The sequence below is a fragment of the Erigeron canadensis genome, chromosome 8 (assembly GCF_010389155.1).
Source record: "Erigeron canadensis isolate Cc75 chromosome 8, C_canadensis_v1, whole genome shotgun sequence".
Classification (NCBI taxonomy): Eukaryota; Viridiplantae; Streptophyta; class Magnoliopsida; order Asterales; family Asteraceae; genus Erigeron; species Erigeron canadensis.
Window position 1 is genome coordinate 3,105,592 of NC_057768.1, and position 23,490 is coordinate 3,129,081.

General features: G+C 31.7%; 2 protein-coding genes across 3 annotated transcripts; both read right to left on the minus strand.

The window, feature by feature from the left end:
* Window positions 1-4,563: 4,563 nt before the first annotated feature.
* On the minus strand, window positions 4,564-8,859 carry LOC122609838 (salicylic acid-binding protein 2-like). The gene is made up of 3 exons (XM_043782788.1): window positions 8,473-8,859; window positions 4,940-5,077; window positions 4,564-4,845 (listed from the first exon to the last, which is right to left on the minus strand). Exons 1-3 carry the CDS (start codon window positions 8,857-8,859, stop codon window positions 4,564-4,566), a joined length of 807 nt encoding a protein of 268 aa, XP_043638723.1.
* Window positions 8,860-11,164: 2,305 nt separating this feature from the next.
* On the minus strand, window positions 11,165-19,441 carry LOC122580605 (salicylic acid-binding protein 2-like). Of its 2 annotated transcripts, none has more exons than XM_043752869.1 (3): window positions 18,912-19,441; window positions 11,657-11,797; window positions 11,165-11,574 (listed from the first exon to the last, which is right to left on the minus strand). In XM_043752869.1, exons 1-3 carry the CDS (start codon window positions 19,362-19,364, stop codon window positions 11,293-11,295), a joined length of 876 nt encoding a protein of 291 aa, XP_043608804.1. In that variant the 5' UTR covers window positions 19,365-19,441; the 3' UTR covers window positions 11,165-11,292. The 2 variants fall into 2 exon arrangements, with proteins under 2 accessions (XP_043608804.1, XP_043608805.1); XM_043752870.1 differs by lacking the exon at window positions 18,912-19,441 and adding an exon at window positions 14,196-14,635.
* Between the last annotated feature and the right edge of the window lie 4,049 nt (window positions 19,442-23,490).

The following is a 23,490-nucleotide window of genomic DNA, read 5'->3' on the forward strand; positions in this document are numbered from 1 at the left end:
ATAATTATACAGATTCAGAATCATGAGGCAGAACCTCATGATTCTCCGGACGACCTACAAAACGATTATATGTTCGTCATCGTCTAAACCCTGAGACCCTTACATGTATTTGTAATGACATGACACAAACCCTAATCTATACGGGTTGGACTTCTTCATAATATGGGCTTCATGCACTTATGAACTCGCAAATCTTGTGCAGGTCGTATTTTGCATCTCAATTACATTGAGGTCGTAACCTGCCCTAACAGAATTCATATAGCAACGACCATAAATTATGTACTAAAACATGCACTTACAAAAATCCTCCATCTCTAGCTCTATGAGCATTTTGCTCACACTTAAATTTGTATCCAAAACCTTGGAGTCTCAAATCTTCAGGTACCACTATAGCTAAGTGGTAAGATCATGTCATTCGTTGGGACTATGTTTAAGAACCAAGTAAGGTAATGTAATACTAAGATTGTTGGGGGGGGGGGGGGTCACAATTAAAATAAATAATAATTAATTAACTAATGAGAAGTGTCCCAACCATTGGTATACGAGGGGAACACAAAAAAGAAAATAAAGGACAGTAATAATTAAAAGCTACACTTACTTAGATTAGTTCATATGTCATATGACCATTTACCGGATTACTAGTAATTATTGAACAACTCTTTCAAAATCGAAAGTAGCCTTCACATCTAACCCGACATAAATAGTAAGGATTAGCCTTAGCGTATTCCGAATAATATAAAAATACTAGTATGTAATTATGATTTAATCTAAAAATATATTTGACCAGGTTATCCTTCGACTATCTTGATCATAACTGTTCTGTTTGACCAAGTTATCCTTCGACTATCATGAACGAGACTAAAACAATATATTAAAACAAAAACATTCATTTGAGTCACTCTATTTCGACTCAAATAATTATGGATTTGCGATCAAACATAAAATCACGTTCAACAATTATAGCTAAACAGTAGCACGACATGATCACATATCCAAGTAGATACATAATTGTTTAGCTACTCATGACAAAATAAATAATATATTAACAATCATTAATATAAATAAATCCATGTTAACAAATAATATGATAAACAGATATTGTAATAAAGTAACCTAATAACAATGAGAAAAATAAAGATCAAAGTTCAAACAAAAATTGACGATATATATATATATATACATATAATATATATATATATATTATATGTATATATATATATATATATTATATGTATAACTGTTGACTTGACTTGAAGACATAATTTTTTGACAAATAACTCGACTCTTATGATTCTGGACATTTCTAGTATTACGTAATATAGTATAGTTATAGATATGAAGTTTTTATTAACAACAAAATAAGTTGAGTATCTTCAAAATTTTACCAAAATGTTACATATTCGATAGTTTTGAGTCTTAAACATTCAATTTATCTACAAATTCACACTAAAATGATCGACAATACATTAATAATACGTGAAAAATGTAGTAATAAATATAATACAATATATAATATATAATCACAATATCAAACTAAAATAATTATAATTTTATGACCGCATTGATTCGGTCAAAGTTGATACAGCGACTCGTAAGAGTATGGACAGAAAGTATCACCTAACGAGTTGATTCGTTTTGGGTGTGATTCAACTCGACTCGTAAGAGTTAGACTGGAGTCGTAAGTATTTAACAAGTCGTGTGTTGCACCGTCTTTTCTTTTTCTTCTTTCTTTTCTGCCGCTCGAACCACACAAAGGGCCAAGCCCAATTCTCTTTCTTTATGCTGGGTTCATGAGACAATGGGCTGTAGCCCATTTCTTCTTTTGGACTACTTCATGTAGACATGGACAGAAGCCCATTTTTCTTTCTTTCTTGCGGTTAGTAACCAACGAACACCACCACGATAATATATTTATTAGTTAGCTCATAGTCTTTCTAATATAATGCTTAGTCCAATATGTAGACACATGAATAGTATGAGTCAGTCATATTGTTCATTTTTTCGGCTTCAATCTTTATTTGTTTGTATATGATCTCTGCTTAGCCCGTTCTTCTCACGAATTAAGCATAAAGTTCTATAAAATATTATTATTTTACATATAAAATGCTTAAATGAGATGAAGAAAAAAGTCTCAAATAATACGCTCATCAATAAATAAATAAATATAAATGATGTAATAATGTGACGAAAAGATAGATGATATAAGGATATGTTAATTAAAATAATTGTAAGATTAGCCTAACACCATGTCGAGTTTTAGTTATGAATTAAACTAGTTGGATGTTGAAGTTAAGTTAATAACTTTATGAGATGATGGTAAATTTTGATTAGTGTATCATAAGAGAACTTTTGTTGAGAACTTTATAGTTGTCGAAGCTAAGTTGAGTACAAGTTACATATGTGTATATTTGGTGAAAGACAACAAAAAATGATATAAAAGTATCATTATTCTTTGTCGTGGTTGATGAAAAGACACTTATGCTTTTTATGTTAAATTATGTTATATTAATGTATGATATAATTCAAGAGATCGAGAAGGCTCCCTCAATTCTTTGAAGGGTAACTACTTAGAAGTTATGGATCCATAGCTATGTTGTCATCAGTCGAGAATATATATATATGTGAATGTCAATTGTATTCACTAGGTATTCTCGCTTACTTTTTTGGTGTTTACTTTCTTATTTAGGAGGACCAATTTCATATTGAAGATAAGATGCAGAGTGAAGTGAAAACTTTGAGGTAGATATGATTTTGTTATAATTGTTGATAGGTCAGCGTTCCTAAGAACGTGTGTTTACCCGTTTTGTGGTCAAAAAGAGTTGTTTTGATTGGAATCGATGTATGTAATCCTTTGGACAAATTGTATAACTAAGTTGTAGATGCTTAATTCTGCTTTTGTATTGTGGTGCTATGGAGTATCTTTTATTATACTAAAACACAGTTGCTCTAATAATTTATCGACTAATCATAGCTCTCGATTTTTTAATGTTGACTTTTGTTTCAATTTAAACTTTAATTTACACTTTTTTGTTTTCCATCATAAGTTTACACTTTTTATCCAATACTTTCAATATAATAAATAAATAATAATAGCTAATATATATCCTATAATATGTTCTATCATATATATATATAATTAATTAATTAATTAATTAACAATAAATTAAATTAAATGTAAATATCAAGATTTTAATAGTAATTGTACTATTTTAATATTAATAGAGACAGTTGAACTTATAACTTATTAACCAGTTATATCGTTCGATTTCATTAAATTGATTCCTGATGATGTCACCATTTAGTTTTTTTACATAACTATTTAATTAATAAAAAACAAATAAATAAAATAATTATTTTTACAATGTTATTAAATTTGGTATCTGTTTATAAAATCTGGCTTTCACACAAGAACAATTGTACATCACAGTATCTCGAGTTAAGTCGAGAAGGTGCTTTAAGGTATTAATATGTGACAAAGATGAGAAGACAAAAGACATTACAACAAATTTCGTCTATAAAAAAGTCTATCAACTGATGAAGGAGGGTATATGCTTCTAATGCTTTTTTTTTATTACATTTGTTTTCTTTCTATTAGTTTAACATTCTTGGCATTTAAATTAAACACATAATATCTACATATATTTTCAACTTTGAACTTATAAGCTTTTATGACTTACATGTATTAATATCTAATATTAATAATGTCGTAAGTCTCGTGTCCAGTGTTGGACACGAGTCTAAAATCTAATATTAATGTATATGTTTGATTTATATAATGTTAAAGGTGGTTATTTTTGTCATATGGGTCAATGACTCATTAAAAATATATTAAGAATGTTTGTGTGTATTAACTAAAATATAAGTAATTGACGGTTATTTTTGTTTATTAAGTGAACAAAGAAACATGAAATCTGACTGAATAATTAAATTTTTAACTATTAATTTTATTAAGTAAAAAAAAAGGACCAAACTGCCCTTTCGTATGTACGTCTCACTAAGCTAGATGAGTTAAGGGAATAAATTTTATAAGTTTGTATGTCAAATGACTTTGCTAGAGGACAACAAACATAAGCAAATTTGTGAGCCAACGAACTTATGCACATAATTGCGTCTCGTCATCAAATTCACGAGTTATTAGATTTATCAAATAAGTTCACTTGCACAATATGTTCATTTAGGTTCGTGAGTCACAAACTTGTGTATACATTTTTCGGTTATAGTCTTAAGTTAGAGAAGAACAAACTTGTGATGCTCGTTTGGGCCTTAAATTCATGGGTCAATAACCGTACAAATAAATTTGTTTTTAGTCAAGTTCGTTTGTGATTAAATTTTTTTTTCTGGCTAAATTTGTTTCAAATGAAGTTGGTTTTTGAATAACTATGTTTGTGAATAAGTTAATATTCCTTGTGATATTTCTCACAAACATTTTATATGAAAGTCAAACTTGAATTACAAAAGATTGAATTACAGAGGAGTATTTGTATGAATAACAGGTTAGTTACCAATGCAACATACAACTATTTATTATATTTGAAATATAACATCAAGATGTATTATTGTCGACTAATCATATCCACGGGCTATGTTAATGAGAGAAGTACTAAGCTCCTTTGGGTCACTTATCATGGGCATATGATCCACACCTTTCAACTCTTTCATCTCGGTCACTGGATTATTCTTGATCATCCATCTTTGGAATTCTTCTTTAATGGTTTTATCTTCGTCACAAATGATGAAAGCCCGCTTCACAGAACCGTATGCTTCTTCTGTGAATGGTTGCGCCTTAGGCAGGTCATTTAGAAACAATGGTATTGGCCTAGCCAATATTTTTACTAATTCACGATCCTACATGATGAAAATAAATTATTAATTTTTAACAATGACGTACATACAGTAGTGTATTATATCTTTGTGAGAGTATTAGCGTAATTAGGAGAACCTGATCAGAGCCAAGTTGATACATATTTAAGAAGAACTTTTGCCCGAAAAGCAACTTGATGTCGGATTCGTTTTGGTCGTTCGTATAAGGGAGGAAACTTGTATCCAGCCAATCTTCTTTAGGGATACTTGCATACCACTTCAAAACGAATATATATATAGTTAGAAGAACACTAATTGTTAGCAAATACATTCATTATTATTGACCTAATAGAAAATAACATAAACATGTAGTTAAAATGTAGAAAAGTAAGTTAATATAATTTGATATATGCCAAATTTTATGTATAAATTGAGTTAGATCAAATGGTTGGAGCTATTGTTCCGGGAGACAGAGATCAAATTAATGTTTGATTCGGATGTTAACAAGGCTGGGGGTCTTACTCTACCCCATTGGTATAATTTGAAAACAGTCAATACCTTAGATTTAGGTAAGACTATCTACATTTTTACCTCCCTCATACATAGTTAATGATGGTATTGAGACCATAAACCCATATAAAATGGCATTCGATGTTACCTACTTAGTTCTTACAAAATGTATGCGTTGGTTTCATCAACCTCTTTGTATATATAATCAATTCGTCGTTTTAGATGATTATATCTATAATACTATATAAAGCAAATTACCTCTTCCCACTTAAATAACTAAGATTTTAAAATGACCATATTACCCTTCTTATTTATTCTCTATTTTAAACATTTTCACCTATATACCTATAATACCTTTAATGATAAACTTACAACATCGATCTTTCAACCTTTAAATAACCATATTAACTCAATTAATTTACATTCACTATGATGCCGTCACTATCGTCACTGCCACCACCGCCATGCCGCCACTACCTCCACCGCCATGCCGCCAAGCCGTCACCACACTGTCGTCACTATCACTATTGCAGCCGCATCGTGCGGGCATTAATGTAGTATAAAAATACATACTAGAGGATTGTATATAAAAAGCTTTACCCAAACGGCCAAACGCGTGACCCCGCGCCTTCCATATGACAATCTTTTCAATTTGCAGTTGAAAGTTCTAGCCTCAATCTGGCCCATTGACCATTATTGCATTATTTTACACGTTCCGTAAGGTCTATAATTAATCTCTGTGACCAGAGATAAGTGCTGGTCATCAGTAATGAGTTTCGAATATTATTGTGAACAAACTCACATATGATAAATAGTCTTCAAAATTTATATCGCTATTATTAACAAAATTATATAAGCCACAACACAATACTGATGGTTGCTAGCTAGTTGCTACCCTTGTCCTAATGTTCTTTAAGAGGACCATTTTGTGTATAAAGTATATCCGAAAGTGTTGCTTTATTCAAACTCGTTTTGCTCTCGATCAACGTACTTAATACGGTGACAAGCATAAGAATACATATTAACTTATTAAGTCAACTTGCAATCTTCAAATCATATCATATATACATATACATGAAATATATAATCAAATATTAAAAGCATCTAATTAAAAATAATGAAACTTTTCTAATTTTTATGCAGTTGATTGAGTATTGAGGAAAATTCACCAGGGCTAAAATCGTACTTCCTAGATTTGTAGAAGTAAATTATTGGGGGTGGGAGAAGGGGGGGTTTCGAGAGTTCCGAGTTTCATCTCAGACATACGAGGTTCGAGCTCCGCATAATTGGATGTCACTGTGGTATCTCGAATGCTAACTACTAACTGCACTCGTTGTTAAAAAGAAAACCTTTTCTGAAGAAATTCATTATCCTGAAATTCTAAATATACATACAAACAAAACATTTCGATTGATAGGGATATTCAATTCCAAAGAATACTAAATATTAAATAAATGGCTATGTATATAATGAATGATACTTTCCAAATATGGAAAACGAAATCTATGTTATTTTGATTCAATTGCCCATATAAACAAAATACTAAACGGCTATCCGTACAATAGAGCAGCAATGATGACGGTGACAGTGGAGGTGGCGGTGATGGTCTGATTATTAATGTAAAAATAATTGATATAAATGGAAATAGTGTAGTTACTTTAAGGGTTAACGAATGTATGTTTATATATATTTATTAATTACATAAAGATATTATTAGTGTATTAGGTGGAAGATTTTAAATTAGTAAAAAGAGGATAAGAGTACAGTTGTTAAACTCTTACGAGTCACGAGTCGACTCTTAAAAGTCGAGTCAATTTACTCCATAACGAGTCGACTCGCTGGGTGACTCATTTTTTTCTAGACTCTCGCGATTAACAGTGTGAACTTGGACCGAGTCAGGAGTTGCAAACTTATAATTATTGTGGTTGGTAGTATGGTTATACTCGTATCTAATATTTATTGGTACATCATTTTGTGTGTTATCTACGTAGTTTTGATCCTTTTATTGCGAATATATATATGGAGATTAATTATAAGTATATGACTCAAATCTATTGAATGGTAAATCTGTTAAGATAAAGAGCTTATATTTTGTTTATAAAAATGTCGCATATATATGATTATGCTATTATGTGATATTTAAAAATGTTTAGATTTTTATGAGTCGAGTCATGTTTAGTGTCACGAATTAAAAATTTATGTTTTCGAGTGGAGTAAGAAATTACGAGTCGAAACTATGGATAATACTAGTTTTAAGTCTATTTTATATTCCCACCAGAATTCTAGCAAGAACGTGATTATCTACAACTTGGAGAGTATTTTCAAAAGATTTGCTTCATTCAAAGTCGTTTTGCTTTGAACATACTTAATATACACGATGACAAGCATAAATATTAATCAAGTCAACTTGCGATCTTCAAGTCATAAATATAATAAAAATTTTATAAATTTACGACTCGTGACTCGGTCCAATAAATATAATATAAGTTTAATCTAACTAATTAAAAGTTGCTTGTTAGCTTATTGAGGTTTTGAAAAGCTTAGAAATTTTGGCATGTATTTTTCCATATTGTGCATATCCTTAAATGTTATATATTTTTGAACATCGAACAATTCCATTATTACTCCTAAACTATCCCAAATGCATGTGTATGATTAAACTTAGGATTTTATCATATAACTAAAATAATAATACCCTCCATTTGGCAAACTATAAATATGGTATTCATAGTAACAAACCTTGGCTGGGACATTTAAGGTTTTTCAAGTGTTAAATTGGTCATAAATTTAAAAAAATTAGCATCGTTCGGTTAAGTGTCGTTGCTCTGACATGGTAGCTACTAATTATCCAAATGTGGGTTGACATGGATCAATATTTCAGAACTCATTTCAACGTGTAGTTAATTATAAGTTTTGTGATCATGATTCAATTGAGTATCCATTTTGTTTAGTGGTCGTGGAGGCGGTAGGCTTTGCTTTAATTATTAACTCGGAGAAAACTAACTACAAATTAAAACGTAGTGTGTGTAATTTCCCATAAGGTTATCTTAACAAGGATCATATATATCTATTCAGAGTTCATTTTTATTTTTAGGTACGTGTGCACATATATGGTGTTGATAATTAATGGTATTATTAGAAAAAAGATTATAGTGTAATTACCTGGTCGAAAACGTAAGAAGGCCTATTTACGGTATCTGGCATGAAGGCAGTGACGAATACAGCGAGAGAGATCTTTGTTGGGAACATTTCCATGGCAATAGCAATGCTCAAACCACCAACGCTATGGCCCACCAGCACGACCTTCTCTTCTGGGGGAATGGCGGCCATAAATTCAAGCAACGGGGCAGTATAGTCAGCAAATGTGATGACTTGTTGTATTTCTTTGGTGTTGGTGCCGGCAGCAGAGAGATCAAAGGCCGAAACACGGTGGCCAGAAGCCTCAAGAAGGGGAATGAGCTTATACCAGCACCAGGCTCCATGGCATGCACCATGTACTAGAACAAAATGCTTTTTTCGTTCGTCAGTAGTAGTACTGATGCCTTCCATGTTGATCAATTTGTATTGAATTGGTTAATTATATATATAGGCAGGGTAAGTAGTATAGGGAGAATGGGTAACATGATTAATTTGGTTGATATATCGCAGCTTCATGCACGTCCTGTTGTCTAACAATTCAGCAAAGTATTAGTTATATATTTTGATCTGGCATAACAGCAAACTACTAATTATATATTTTGAAATTATACGTTTATATCATTATATTAGAAACTATACTTTTAAATTATATACTTCAATGTCAACTGCTTATCTACCACTAGTTCATGTTACCCGTGGTGAGTCACTCAGATTTTACCCACGAGGGGAAAGTTTGAACCTTGACTTGGTTTCGGTGGGGTTTTTTCTGGAATTGTTGTAAACAGGTCTAGGCTCTATGCGACTAGGTTGGGCAAGCTATGTGGTGGCCTTTTGCCATTGGGTCACCTCGAATGCAGTTTTGGGCTTTGACATTTGTTGGTCTTTCAAAAGAAAAATATATACTTTATCCATCCCGACTTAAATGTCTTATTTTGACTTTGAAAGTCATCTTTTAACATTTTTGACCGTAGATATCTTCACTTTTGTTATATGACACTTGATGAAAGTTATATCAATGACAAATACATTTAAAACTTAATTCATTCATATATTATATATCAAGTTTTATATAACACAAATCAAAATATTTACGGTCAAAGTTATAAAAGAAGGACTTAAAAAGTCAAATTTAAACATTTAAATTAGTATAGAAGATATCATTTATCTAGTGCTAACCTAAAATATATGTAACAGCAAACTATTAATTAGAGTAAACTAGTATCTATATCCTCCCATTGTCACGGAACATGTTTCTTTCACAAAAAAGTTTAGATACAAACATGACAAAGTTTCTGTACATGGTCTTTTGAGATAAACGGTCTTCATATTCTAACTGCAGCGCAATATGATTAAACTCTGTTTAACCCTGTGGCTTTGTTCTTCTTTGTGCAATCTTTTAATTCAAACCAGATTATTTGTCTCTCATGAGTATATAGCAATTACTCTACTTTTGAACCAAACTATGACAAAAGGCATTTACCCCCAAAGTTTGTATCATTAGAACCCAGTTCAAATAAATTAAGCTAGTAACCTTATGAGACGATAATCAATTTTGAGATGTGTATCGTAAGAAAACTTTGGTTGAGAACTTTTAGTTGTTGAGGCTAATTAAGGTGAGTATAATTTACATATATGTATATTTTCGTGAAGGACAACAAAGAATGATATTATTCTTTGTCGTGGACTCGTGGTTGACAAAAACACACTTTATGCTCTTTATGATGAATTTTGTTGCATTAATGTATGATATAATTCAAGGGATTGAGAAGCTAGGCGCACTCAATTCTTTAAAGGGTAATGTGAGAAGTTTTGGATCCATAGCTATTTCGTTATGAGTCAAGAATATATGTGCATGTTAATTGTACTCGCTAGGTATTCTCGCTTACTTTTTAGTTAGTTCTATTATTATATCTGTACTTTTGTGCTAGGGTGTGTTGGTAGAATTTTGAAGTCAATAAAGTCAGTGTATTTATATAGTGGGTCAGAGACTTAAGCTTAAAGTTTGGTTTAATAGATGAGCTATTCGGTTTGGGCCACAGGCCAACAAACCCATTGTAAATAGAGTAAATAAAGGGCCCTGTGACTTTTGGTTTGAAGCGTTGCCACCGTTTCTCCGTTAAACACTTATACCGGTTCATATCAAACAGTCATAACCACCACTAGAGGCATTGTTTCCCATAGTATATATATATGTAGAAATTGTGTCAAACAATGTATCAGTTGTTCCCATCAACTCTCTTTAAATAAAAGTGTATTGTTGTTCTCATAATCCCTCTATGTAACTGTTATCAACTTATTATCATCTACAACTGGTGATAAAATTCACCATGAAACTAGTCAAGTATGGCACTAGGGTTCAAATCTCACTTCCTACATTCTTAAGAAAGAATTATTAGGGTGGGTTTTCGAAAGTCCTGAGTTTCAACTCAAGTATGCGTGGTTCGAGTTCCACATACTGACCAATTGGATGTTACTATGGTGTGATGAATGCTGATTACTATCTACTAACTCGATGTTAAATAAAAAGTATTATGGGTCCAGAAATTGGTCCATCCCTTACTTACAATGTGCATATTTGATATGATGTTGTTAAAAAGTTTATTTTAGTCATACGGGTCATTGGCCCATTTAATGATTTTGTGGTTAAGTTTGTTTCGATTAAGTTGGTTTGTAAATATGTATGCCTCGTGAATAAGTTGATATTCTTTGTGACAGATTTCACAAAAAATTTATATAAGAGTCAAACTTGAATTACAGAGGAGTATTTGTATCAATAACTAGTTAGTTACCAATGCAATATACCACCATAATAATATCTTTGAATATGACATTGAGATGTGTCAACTAATCATATCCACGGGCTAGGTCAAGGAGACAAGTACTGAGCTGTTTTGGGTCGCTTATCATGGGCATATGATCCACACCTTTTAACTCTTTCATCTCGACCACTGGATTATTCTTGATCATCCATCGTTGGAATTCTTCTTTGATGGTTTTATCTTCGTCACAAAGGATGTAAGCCCGCTTCACAGAACCGTATGCTTCTTCTGTGTATGGTTGTGCCTTAGGTAGGTCATTTAGAAACAATGGTATTGGCCTAGCCAATATTTTCACTAATTCACGATCCTACATGATGAAATAAATTATTAATCATTAACAATAACGTAATATTATAATATAGAGAGAGTATTAGTGTAATAAGGATTACCTCATCGGAGCAAAGCTGATACATATTTAAGGACAAAAACTTTTGCCCGAAAAGCAACTTGATGTCGGATTCGTTTTGGTCGTTCGTATAAGGGAGGAAACTTGTGTCCAGCCAATCTTCTTTCGGAATACTTTCATAAAACTTCAAAATGGAAATATATATTATATATAGTTAAAAAAAACACTATACTTTGCAAAATGCTAATAGTATGTAGTTAAAATGTAGAAATGTAAATCAATTGTATACATATTGGAAAGAAAACTCTATGGAAACTTTACAACAAAAAAAAACCTCTATGGAAGAAAAAGGGTACTCTAGTTACTACATTTTCTACCGAAAAGTCAGTGTAATAAGGTGAAAAAATCAAAAAGCGTATCGGTAGAGAGAATTGGAAAAAGGAAGGGAGTAGGGACCTTCACTTTACAATTTGTCCTTGTTGCTGTGACGATGTAATTAAAACAATCGACCATAGTTTCGTCACTTATGAAAGAGAAAGTGTGGACAAATACTTACAAATGGTGGAGGACGGTGACTTCAATATTTTTTTGGTAGATGAATTACTCAAATATAATGGTGCAATTGGACTTAATGATAAACAAATAATGGTTTAAAATGCAATAGTTTGGTCAATGTTATATACTATCTCGATAGCTTAAAACAAAAAGGTTATTAAAGATAACAATGAGAATTTGCATAAAGTCTCTGATGAACTTCTAAGTGATTTCCATTTTAGGATATTTGATAAAATGAAACACCAACAAAACCTAAATGGATTAAATGGTGCATTAGGTCTTGAAGGATGCAAGATTGATGTTGTGAGTCTACTGTAAACTTAGTTTTATTTAGATTTTGGTAATTTTTTACGTGTTAGCTGTAGTGTACGAATTAAGGTTTTAATTGGTGGTCTTTTTAGTTTGGTGGTATTAATAGTGTAGTCTCGCCTTGTTTGTGTTTGTTGTTTTTTTTAGCTTATGGGCAACTGATCATAGCTTGCAACTCATTTGTTTGTAAAGTTTTATTTGTAAATTTCTTTTTGGTTTTATACTATTTTTTTTTTTTTAAATATTGACTTTCAAATTTTATACAACTACTACTTTAAGAAAAATATTAATTTGGTATATAGCAAAATGTACGTCTTTGGTAATTTGAATTTCTTTTGTTTTTGTTATTGTAATTGTCAATTTGTCATATGTCTGACTTTACTATATATTCGATTAATCAAGTGTATAAGGGTTAGATCAGTGACGAACTCGATAATTTAAAATTGCAACGAACATAGTTTAGCACGAGTAAGAAATATATGAGTGATAGTAAAAATAAATTATTTATCCCATTGTCTTCTATCCACACCACACCAACTTGTCAACCAACGATTTGGATATCTGAGTTATAAATATACCAAAGCTTTCAAATCTATTAACTTTAAAACAAAATGGGTTGTTACTTAGGCTATGACAATGAGCTTTTTAAAGCTTTTATAAATAGTAGTCGTAGTCCTACTCATCGAAAAACAAACCTTAACTAAATTTCAAAACTCCTTCTAAGGTGTAGTTAATTACTAAATCTGTACGTACCCGTGTTAAATATATTTGTTTGACATTCATATGCTTTATATTTCATATCGATACCCGAACCCGGTTTGATCGTACCGGGGAATATCCGAGTTGACCGGGGATGGCGACGGTTATAGAGATATTATTTTGGTCTCCGATAGGGATCAGGATGGGGACGAGTATAGAAAACCATAAATTCCCGAGTTCCATTAATAGAATCGTATAAAGTATTTCTTATTTATAAGAATCATTTTAAGTTTAGCTTTTAAAACTAATTTGTTTAAAACTTTTAATGTGTCACACTTTATATACTATATAAGTAACATAGATATTAGTTTGTATACATAATTATATTCATACTTTATAAAAAAAACGTCTAAATACATATTACCTCAAGCTATCATTTACTTCAATGAGTTTATATTTCTTACAAGATACCACCCATTACCCGATGAAAATTCCCGATATCCGATAGAGATAAGTATAGGGATGTAATATAATACCCTTCAACTAGATCCTTACCCAATCCGTTGTCATCCCTATATATAAACTTATATATTAAACTATATTATCTCACCCCATTTTTCTAGAAATAAATTGATATACCCAAATTGTCTTTCAAACATCTACACCTATTATATCTTTAATATCGATAATAAACTTAATCTACAACATATATCCTAGAACTCGTATAGTAATCACACCACTACACCCATTTTACATTGTTAACCGTTACATATATCAATCCACCCGTTGCCGAGCCACCACACCATTGCTACCACCTTGGTCGTCACTATCACCATCGTCTCCGCATTGCGAGGGTATCCGTTATATATATTATATAAACTTAATTAATTCATGAACTAATAAATCTAAAGATAATCGGAGATATCTATTACGAGTAATAAAACTAAATTCTTGACAACACTTTTTTAATGTGTATATATATACTACTAATGCTAATTAAGAAGAAGATTTATAGTAACCTGGTCGAAAACATAAGAAGGCCTATTTGCGGTATCTGGCATGAAGGCTGTAAGGAATACAGCAAGAGAGATCTTTTTCGGGTACTTTTCCATTGCAAGAGCAATGCAAAGACCGCCAACGCTATGGCCAACCAACACTACCTTCTCTTCGGGGGGAATGGCGGCCATAAATTCAAGCAATGGGGCTGTATAGTCAGCAAATGTGATGACTTGTTGTATTTCTTTGGTGTTGGTGCCGGCGGCAGAGAGATCAAAGGCCGAAACACGGTGGCCAGCAGCCTCAATAAGTGGTTTGAGCTTAAACCAGCACCAAGCTCCATGGCATGCACCATGTACTAGAACAATATGCTTTTTTTGTTCGTCAGTACTGATGCCTTCCATTTGGATCAATTAGTATTGAATTGGGAGTTTGTGTTTTATTAAAAATGGGAAACTTATAAGGGTACATAAATATCGACAGAAATATGGTTGTCAAAAGTAAACTATGTATAGTACTACTTGAATATGTACACCCCCATAGGCCCATACCCAATAAATTGACCAGATCTATGGATAAAACGTTCAATGCTGCAGTAATATAGATATATGTCATAGTCATGATAAATACGGTATTAAACTTAAGCTTTTTTTTTTAAGGTGAATTTTGTTGATTCGACGGCGAGAGGTTTAGCATACATTGTTTTAATCAGGTCCTCTAGAGAGATCTCTCGAAGTAATAATGCCTATTTCAAATACCTAATGGAGGAAAACCTCTAACTAATCCGGCTGAAAGCACGACGATTAATAGGAGTAAACTCGCCCCCATTTGACTTAAAATTAGGTACACCCAAATCAAATCCTTATAAAAAGACTACTTATATCTCAAAGTTGATTGGATGGATATTCAAACCTCGGACCTATAGGTCACAAATAGAACTCTAAACCATTACACCAACGAAGTTAAAAACATGATAACATCATATAACATAAAGTATAAACTTATGTATATAAATGAAAAAATTAAAAAAAGTAATAATTTATACCAATTTATCTAAATGACTACATGTACCCAAATACACCAAACACTAGTAAATTAATTGCATCCAATCATCCGAAAAGCTTATCACCTTATCTCACCTCTACCCCACTTTCGATCTCCTCTCTAACAATTCATGATCTCAAGTTCTTAACCATAAAAGATGAAGACGGCAACTACCCCATGTCATGTCATATTCATAATAAATGCAGAATTAATCAAAACTAAAAGTATAATTTTGGAATTTTGTAGTTGCAGTTATAAAGGTGAAAGTATCAGTAGATAATAATGGATACTTTTTTTTTGTCCCAAATTATATGCTTTAGAATTTTAGGATAAGAAATTATATATCATTTACCATATAATAATCTCATATCTCTATTGAAAAGTTATAAAGGAGATATAGAAAATATTTATTTATATCATTATATAAAAATTATAATCTCATGTTCAAAGTTAAAAAAAAAATATGAAGCACACGGGATTAACCAAACTATTATTAATGATTTTTTTTCTTTTAAAACGATACCGTTAATGAATTAAATCACCATCAATCTTTAATATCAAGTTAAACCATCTTTCTCTTATATTAGTAAGATATCTCTACTATCCCTTTAAATCAGACACGTTTACATCAATTACCTACATCATTTGACGTTGCTACCCCATCACTATCCGTCCCTGTTATTACACTGTCGTCGTATTGTACGGCTACCATACATTATTGTATAATTTTTATTTCTTAAAATATCTAAATTAATTATTTAATATTAGTTGCTTTTATACCAAAAGTCTATACCAACAAAATCACCGCCACCATCGACAGTCGTCGTCACTACCACCAATACCTTTTAAATGTAAATCATCGTCATTATTCAAATTAACTTATTGAACTTTGGCACCCCACCATTATATACGGGTTTTTAAAGTAGAAAATTGTCCTATACTAATTTTTTAGAGGACCTTTCTTCAAGAATTAACAAGACCACTTGAAGAACTAGAGGGTGCTCGAACTTAATTAACAGTGTAAAGTGCGGGTAACAAAGTTTCACACGTAATGGAGAATAAAAAAATAATGTTTCTATGTTTCTAGTTTCTACTTTAATGTCATTATCCAAGTTATGATTATGTGTTTTGTACGTTATGATTTAATCTGATGACACTACAACAAAAAGGACTTTATAAAACTCTTTGTGTAGAACGCTATGAAAATAGTGTCCTGAAAAACTATACAATAAGAAGGATGACCGTTTAAGGTCTTTATGTATCATATGCTACTTAAAACGTGTCTTGGAAGCTATTCAATAGGATGAATGACTTTTTGGTGTCCTATTATCATATAACTTAATAGGTCACTTGAAATATGAATCCTAATAAATTACTTTATAACACATTTAGTTGGTAGTGTCATTTTATGTGATAATATAATAAGACACTTGAACACTAGGGTCCTATTATAATATAACCTAAATGTGTCTTAGTTTGAATTTTTAAATTAAGTCTTCTTTTATAAAATTTGACCTTAAATATTTTAATTTGTGTTATATAATATTTGATAAAAGTTATACGAATAAAATATGCATTTAAAACTCAATCAATTCATATAACTTTCATTAAATTTTATATAACACATCAAAATATTTAAAGTTAAAGTTTATAAAAGAAGACTTTAAAAATTCAAAATATGACATATTTAGTGAGAAGGATGAAGTATTAAATATTATCAATAACTATTAGTACTTATTAAGTATTTTATGTTCTCTCAACACCTAAAATGTCCCTGTAAATATAATACAGTAAAGACATTTGAGCAAAGCTTTGAACTCGGGATCCTCTCAAGTCTCAACCATAAATAAGGATGAGAATTCCCTAAATTTATAGTTATTTATAATTTTAAGGGTAAAGTTGTTAATTATAACCATTGAATTAAAATCAAGGGTCAAGATTCAAAGATGATCTTTAAATCTTGACCTTTGATTTCAATCAAAAGGTCAAAATTCTTTTAATTTTACCCCTAAAATTATTTGGGGGGGGGGGGGGGGGGGGGGGAGTGGTTACCATTCTTCCCCCACCACTAACCAATAAAATTTTGCCAACTCATTTTACTCCATTCTTCCCCCATCTTTCCCAAATCACTGGCAACACTTTCCCCCATCTTCACCTCATCATTTCTTTTTCATTTATTTTTAATAAAATTTTTCAAACTATATAAATAAATAACATAAAACATATATATATAATCAATAATATAAAAAACACAAAATACAAGGATTGATATGTAAATAGATGAATAGTTACATAGACTAAAATATAAATAATAATAAATAAAAATAATAAAAAATAGAACAAATCGAGATCAGGCTCTGTGTGTTTCTATCTTCTTCATCAAATGTATAGATATATATATATATCTTTTCCATCATTTTCAATCAAAAAATAAAAGGGAAAAAAAAACTAGCCAATCAGATCCCTTTTCTCTCTTCTCCTTTCTCTCTCCTTCCTTCCCCCCATCGGGGTTCTTTCCTGTTTTTCTTCCTCTCTCTCCTGCGGTGAACCGCCGGCAGCGGTGTGCCTGCGCGCCCCGCTTCCCCGCACCTCCTTCACCACGACCACTCCCTCCCCCTTATACCTTTAGGGAATCTTCATCCCATAAATAAACAGCCCCTTACCCCACTAGGCACTAGGCTAACGTTTGAAAGTACACATTTTCCAAACAATAAAATGGTAGTCGTAATGTTTGAAAAACAAACCTTACCTCGAACATGTATGGATATTTAAAGTGTTAAATTTAATCACAAATTTACAAAAACAGATAACGTTTCGGTAGCGCTCGTTGTCATGAAGTGAACGTTGATTTGAAATTGGTGGCTAGCTAGTTACGTATTTAAATGGTTATCTATATGTGGGTGGACATGGATCATTCTAAATGTCGTATCTACTGTACATGATTAGGTAACATGGAGATACGTGGTGCTTATGGTCGATATCTAACCCGAGATTATCGATCGGATTAATGGGTGTAATTTCCCGTGGCTTATCTTAATTAACAAAGATAATATTTCTATGCGTACACTTTATATTATATTATATAGATATATAAAAGAGTTAAAAGACCATGCACCGTGGACTTTTTTTTTTTTTAATTGATCTGCATATTCCATGAACTTTCAAATTATATTACGGAGTAATATTTTAATTGAATTCCAACTTATTTGAGACAAAATTTCGTTTTTCTAGTAACAAATTTTAATCTTTTCCCGCCAAAGTTTTTTCTAACTTTATTATCCCACCATCTTCACAACTTTCTTTCCATATTTTTTTGGATACAAACTAATGAACTATATTGTTATAATCATTATTACTCGCCTCGATCATTCATTTATATATATACGCCTTTTCCACCATTTGTAAACATCAAATTTGTTGAAGCTTGCTAACAAATACGGAAAGAAAGGATAAAAAAAAGAAGAAGGTATATATAAATTCGCAAGTCGATCAATGGTACCATACTTGTACATATATATATATTGGAAGTTTAGTTGTACACAGGATTACCATATTTTTGTTATATATATGCTAGAGTAGTTAAGATCGAGTTCATTTCATGTTTAGTTGTAGTGCACATATATATAGTATTTGATATATAATGGTAAATGGTTTTACCCAATAAATATTTATAAGAATGAATTGATTATACTAACCTTGTCGAAAACATAAGAAGGCTTATGTACGGTATCAGGCATGAAGGCAGTAAGGAAAACAGCGAGAGAGATCTTTTCGGGATACTTTTCCATTGCAAGAGCAATGCAAAGACCCCCATTGCTATGGCCAACCAGCACGACCTTGTCTTCCGGGGGAATGGCGGCCAAAAATTCAAGCAACGGGGCAGTATAGTCGGCAAATGTGATGACTTGTTGTATTACTTTGGAGTTGGTCCCGGAAGCAGAGAGATCAAAGGCCGAAACACGGTGGCCAGCAGCCTCAAGAAGTGGTTTGAGCTTAAACCAACACCAAGCTCCATGGCATGCACCATGTACTAGAACAATATGTTTTTTTCGTTCATCAATATTATTATTGGTGCCTTCCATGTTGATCATTAAATTGTATTGAATTTGTTGTTTTATAGGCAGGAGGCTAGGTAGTAGTTCCCCCATATCTCGTTAGGAAATTTGGCTAGATAACAAGGTAAATGGAAAGATTTAACTTTTGTTTAAGGGAAGTGATATTCGTAATGTGATTTTTTTTTTTTTTAAAGGTTCATTTACATAGATATATATATATATATTGTCGGAGTAATGGTTGTCAAAAATAAAATATGTATATCTAGTACTTACTACTTGAATATGGTTCAAGTGAGAAATCATATACGTGTAACGATTGTAAGAAACATCTAGACCCTCCAATAATTTGATTTGATCTATGGATAAATTAAAGGGAGGTGATCCATACACAACACAATTTTGCCATATATAATAATACATGCATCAGACAGTTGTACTGTACAACCTTTTAATGTATATATTGTTGTGTATGGTAAAATTGTGTTATTTAGGGATCATTTCCCTAAATTAAAACGTCCAATGTTGCTGGTAAAATAAATATCATAGTTATAATAAATACAGTATCATTTAAATTGAAGCTAAAAGTTTAAATGTTTAATTTTGTAGTTGCAATTATAAAATATACTTATACAGCATATTTTAACCATACATAACACTGTATCTATATATTATACAATTGTATATTACAATTATATAATGTTTTTATTTGTTTTGTATGGCTAAAAAGTGTTTACGTAAAAATGATCTTCTAAAGCAAAAATATCGCACAATATTCAAAATGGATATGGATTAGCCCAACAGATCGGGATTTCTAGGCGAAATACATGTCACAGAATTTGGCGAGTTGGCATCTTTCACAATCAATTATCAATTATGTCATCTCATTTTTTATTTTTCTTATATCACATTTTATTATTTTGTTTGTAACCATCTCTCACTCGTATATTTCACTACAAGGCGTGATAAAAAGCGTGATAATTAAAAGATGTCTCGCAACAAGAAGCGGACATCATATCCTAAACATTGCCAATTATATTGTTCATTTAAAGTATTTCAAGACTAGTATTTTTTTCCTCCCCGATAGTCCTAATTCTTCTATTTATCATAATGTCCATCAAGAAGGAGCAATTTTGGTTTTTCCCTTTTTTTTTTTTTTAAAGTTAAAAATTGAAATGAAAAGATTGTGGGAGTTGTTTAAAATGGTAGAAGAAAAGTGCTTAGATAAATTAAGGATCGTCAAAGGCGTCAAGGCAGTGAGGCCTTCCAACGGCTCTAATCACCTCGAACCTCACCATATAAAACACTGTAAAGTTTACCCTATTTCCTTCACCATGCTATACCCCACACTATCAGCAGTGGTATTAACGCGCGATGTGAGACTTTTTATATATCTAGGATGGTCTTTTAGTTAAACCACCATTAAAGCATGAATAGTGAGAATATTCAAAAATTCCAATTTAATGCATTATAACGCTATAAAGGTAACATAATATGTGAGTAATAATTATTGTTTAAGTGTTAGAATAACATATTGATCCGCAAAAATTAAAAAATCAACAATTTATGTTTTATACAAACTAAAGAATTTTGTTGTGTTTGTTTTGATATTATTCAAAAAATCCAATTTGTATCCGGGTTTGGCTAATAATAACTCATAATATATTCCTTCAGATTCATAAAATAGCTATATTGATAAAATTTAAAGGTAAATTTTTGATATAAAAGATAAAATTATATTTATATTATCACATAAACTATTAAAATCCAAATAACTGATATTAAGGTCTTTTGAAGTTGTTTTTAACTTTATTAATAAAGTTGAAATCTTTTTAACCTTTGAAATAATTTGAGAGAACAAAATTTAAAAATTATCTTTGAATATTGATCATTAATTTGAACTTAACAGTTAAAACTTTTAATTTTACTAATAAAATTGCTGATAACTAAAGTCCCAAATTAAAAAATTATGAAATAAGATACACTGTGTTTCATATTATGGAGTGTGAGGCTACGAGGAAAAAAACCAATTTAAGAAATATGAAATATGAAAGAAACCTCCGTAGTGGTTTCTGCCTGAGTAAAGGAAGGCCAAAATCGAATTGGGGGGGGGGGGGGGGGGTACTCTTGGTTGCCCCTAAATACTCTACCTGTTTCGGAGGACATGACCGATGAAAGTTTATTAGAGGACTAGAACTAGTTTAGTGGTTTGGGAGCTTGGGAGTGGACTAGAATTAGTTTAGCTAGGCGGCTAAGTTAGTGTGTTTCATAGGGTGTGCACCACCTGGTTTTTTTTCCTTGGACCCTCCGGGCAACTAGGATTTCTTTGTTAATTCTTTATATGTAGGTAGGCATGGGCTTTACGCTGAAACTTCTAGAGGACTAAGTGTATAGGTTACCTTTGTCGTTTTGTGAGAGTAGTTTTTTTTTTTTTGAGAGTAGACTAGGATTAGTATAGCTTGACGGCCTAAGGTACTTTGCTTTATACATTGTTTATTATGTTCCTACATTTTATGTTGTTATATACGTTCTATGGTTGCTAGAGTTTATGTATTGTGCTAACGTATTTGTTAGGCCGTATGGTTGTTACCCTTCTCTACTCTTAAGGTGGCCATACCCAGCGGACCCATTGAACAGGTATATCGTCTTATCATATTCTCGACAGACAGGTATATTCACTTTACCTTTTTATGGCTTTTAAATCTTCGTGACCGGAAGTTCTTATGGAAACAGTCTCTCTACCTTTGGATAGAATTAAAATTGTATTACAACACACCTCCCCTATACTCCACTTAGGAATTGAGTACAGTAATTCTTGTTGTTAGAAATATGATACATTGTGTCTCACATTATGGAGTGTGCAACTGTGAGGAAACAAACCAATATATTAGTAAACTAATTTCATCCAATCATCCATAAAGCTTATCACCTTATCTCGCGTCCACCCCTATTTCACCACATCTTCTTTCTCTAACAATCCATGGTCTTCACCAAATAATGAAGATGACAACCACCACACAATCCTTCAAACTAAAAGTCAAATGTCATGTCATATTCATAATAAATGCATATTTAAATTTAAATTAATAGAATAAATGTATGTAATTGTAGTTATGATGCCTCTTTTTCTCATAACGTTGTCATCACCTCCTTTTGATTTTCACATCAATTTTCTTTCTTCAAGACATAAATAACTAACTACCTTCTCTCTATCATATCCTCACACACATGCACTCAGCTTCCTCTTAATCACCAAATAAATATTTAAATAAAATCATACACACATAGACTCACATTTCCCCATCATCCATTTCCGAAAAATAACATCACAATATAACGACCCTACCAGGCAGATCTCCTCCCTATGGTATCCATCAAAGACAATTCGATGAGCTAATGAACGGCCTAAGGGATATATATATAATTTGTATTCATAATGGATACGTTTTCAGATGTTTAAGATAGAATATTGGGGTGGAAGGAGTGGAACGTTCATTACCGCACTACTTTCACCACCTACTAATAAAATTTAGTCATGTCAAACTATCTTCAAAACCATAGTTCTAAGTTATAACCATTTTCAAGTCGTTATCAAACGCTTGTCTCGTTAGTAATAAGTCAATCACCTCTTCACTTTCATTCGAGTACTCAAGCGGTGGTGGTGTAGCCTCCCGGGTACTTCACAACCCAACTTTTACCTGAACACAACTCCGACCACCCTTATACTTCTGTGTAGCACCGAAATGTGTACGACAAAGGGGTACAGGAACAATGCGGGAACGGAGAATGGCAAAACTTAAAAATCTAAGATACGGGTACGCAAAGATACGACAATAAAAAGTATAAGGGATAAGTATCCTGAAATGTAACAAACTTTGGACGAATGTCTATATTAGGAAATAACTAAAGTTTTGTGTATTGTATTTAAACAACTTTGAAAAAAGTTTATTGTATGTAAGAAAACATACGTGGCAACCATATAGAGGTGTCACTTGTCTGAATTTAATTGGTTGAATACATTTTCTTACATTCAATAAACATTATTTTTGAAGTTGTTTACATACAATACACACAACTTTAGTTATTTCCTACTATAGACATTCGTTCAAAGTTTGTTACATTACAAAATATTTATCCCAAAGTATAAATAATAAAAACTATATCGATACAGAGAGACTTGAAAATTGACAAATTATGTATATAATTGTATAATATATGCTTG

Coding starts and splice junctions, on each gene's coding strand:
- LOC122609838 (XM_043782788.1), bottom strand. CDS start 8,859: ATGGAAGGCATCAGTACTACTACTGACGAACGAAAAAAGCATTTTGTT. Junction 5,078..8,472: donor CTTCTTACGTTTTCGACCAG/GTAATTACACTA, acceptor TTCGTTTTGAAG/TGGTATGCAAGTATCCCTAA. Junction 4,846..4,939: donor ATCAACTTGGCTCTGATCAG/GTTCTCCTAATT, acceptor TTCATCATGTAG/GATCGTGAATTAGTAAAAAT.
- LOC122580605 (XM_043752869.1), bottom strand. CDS start 19,364: ATGGGGGAACTACTACCTAGCCTCCTGCCTATAAAACAACAAATTCAA. Junction 11,798..18,911: donor CTTCTTATGTTTTCGACAAG/GTTAGTATAATC, acceptor TCCATTTTGAAG/TTTTATGAAAGTATTCCGAA. Junction 11,575..11,656: donor ATCAGCTTTGCTCCGATGAG/GTAATCCTTATT, acceptor TTCATCATGTAG/GATCGTGAATTAGTGAAAAT.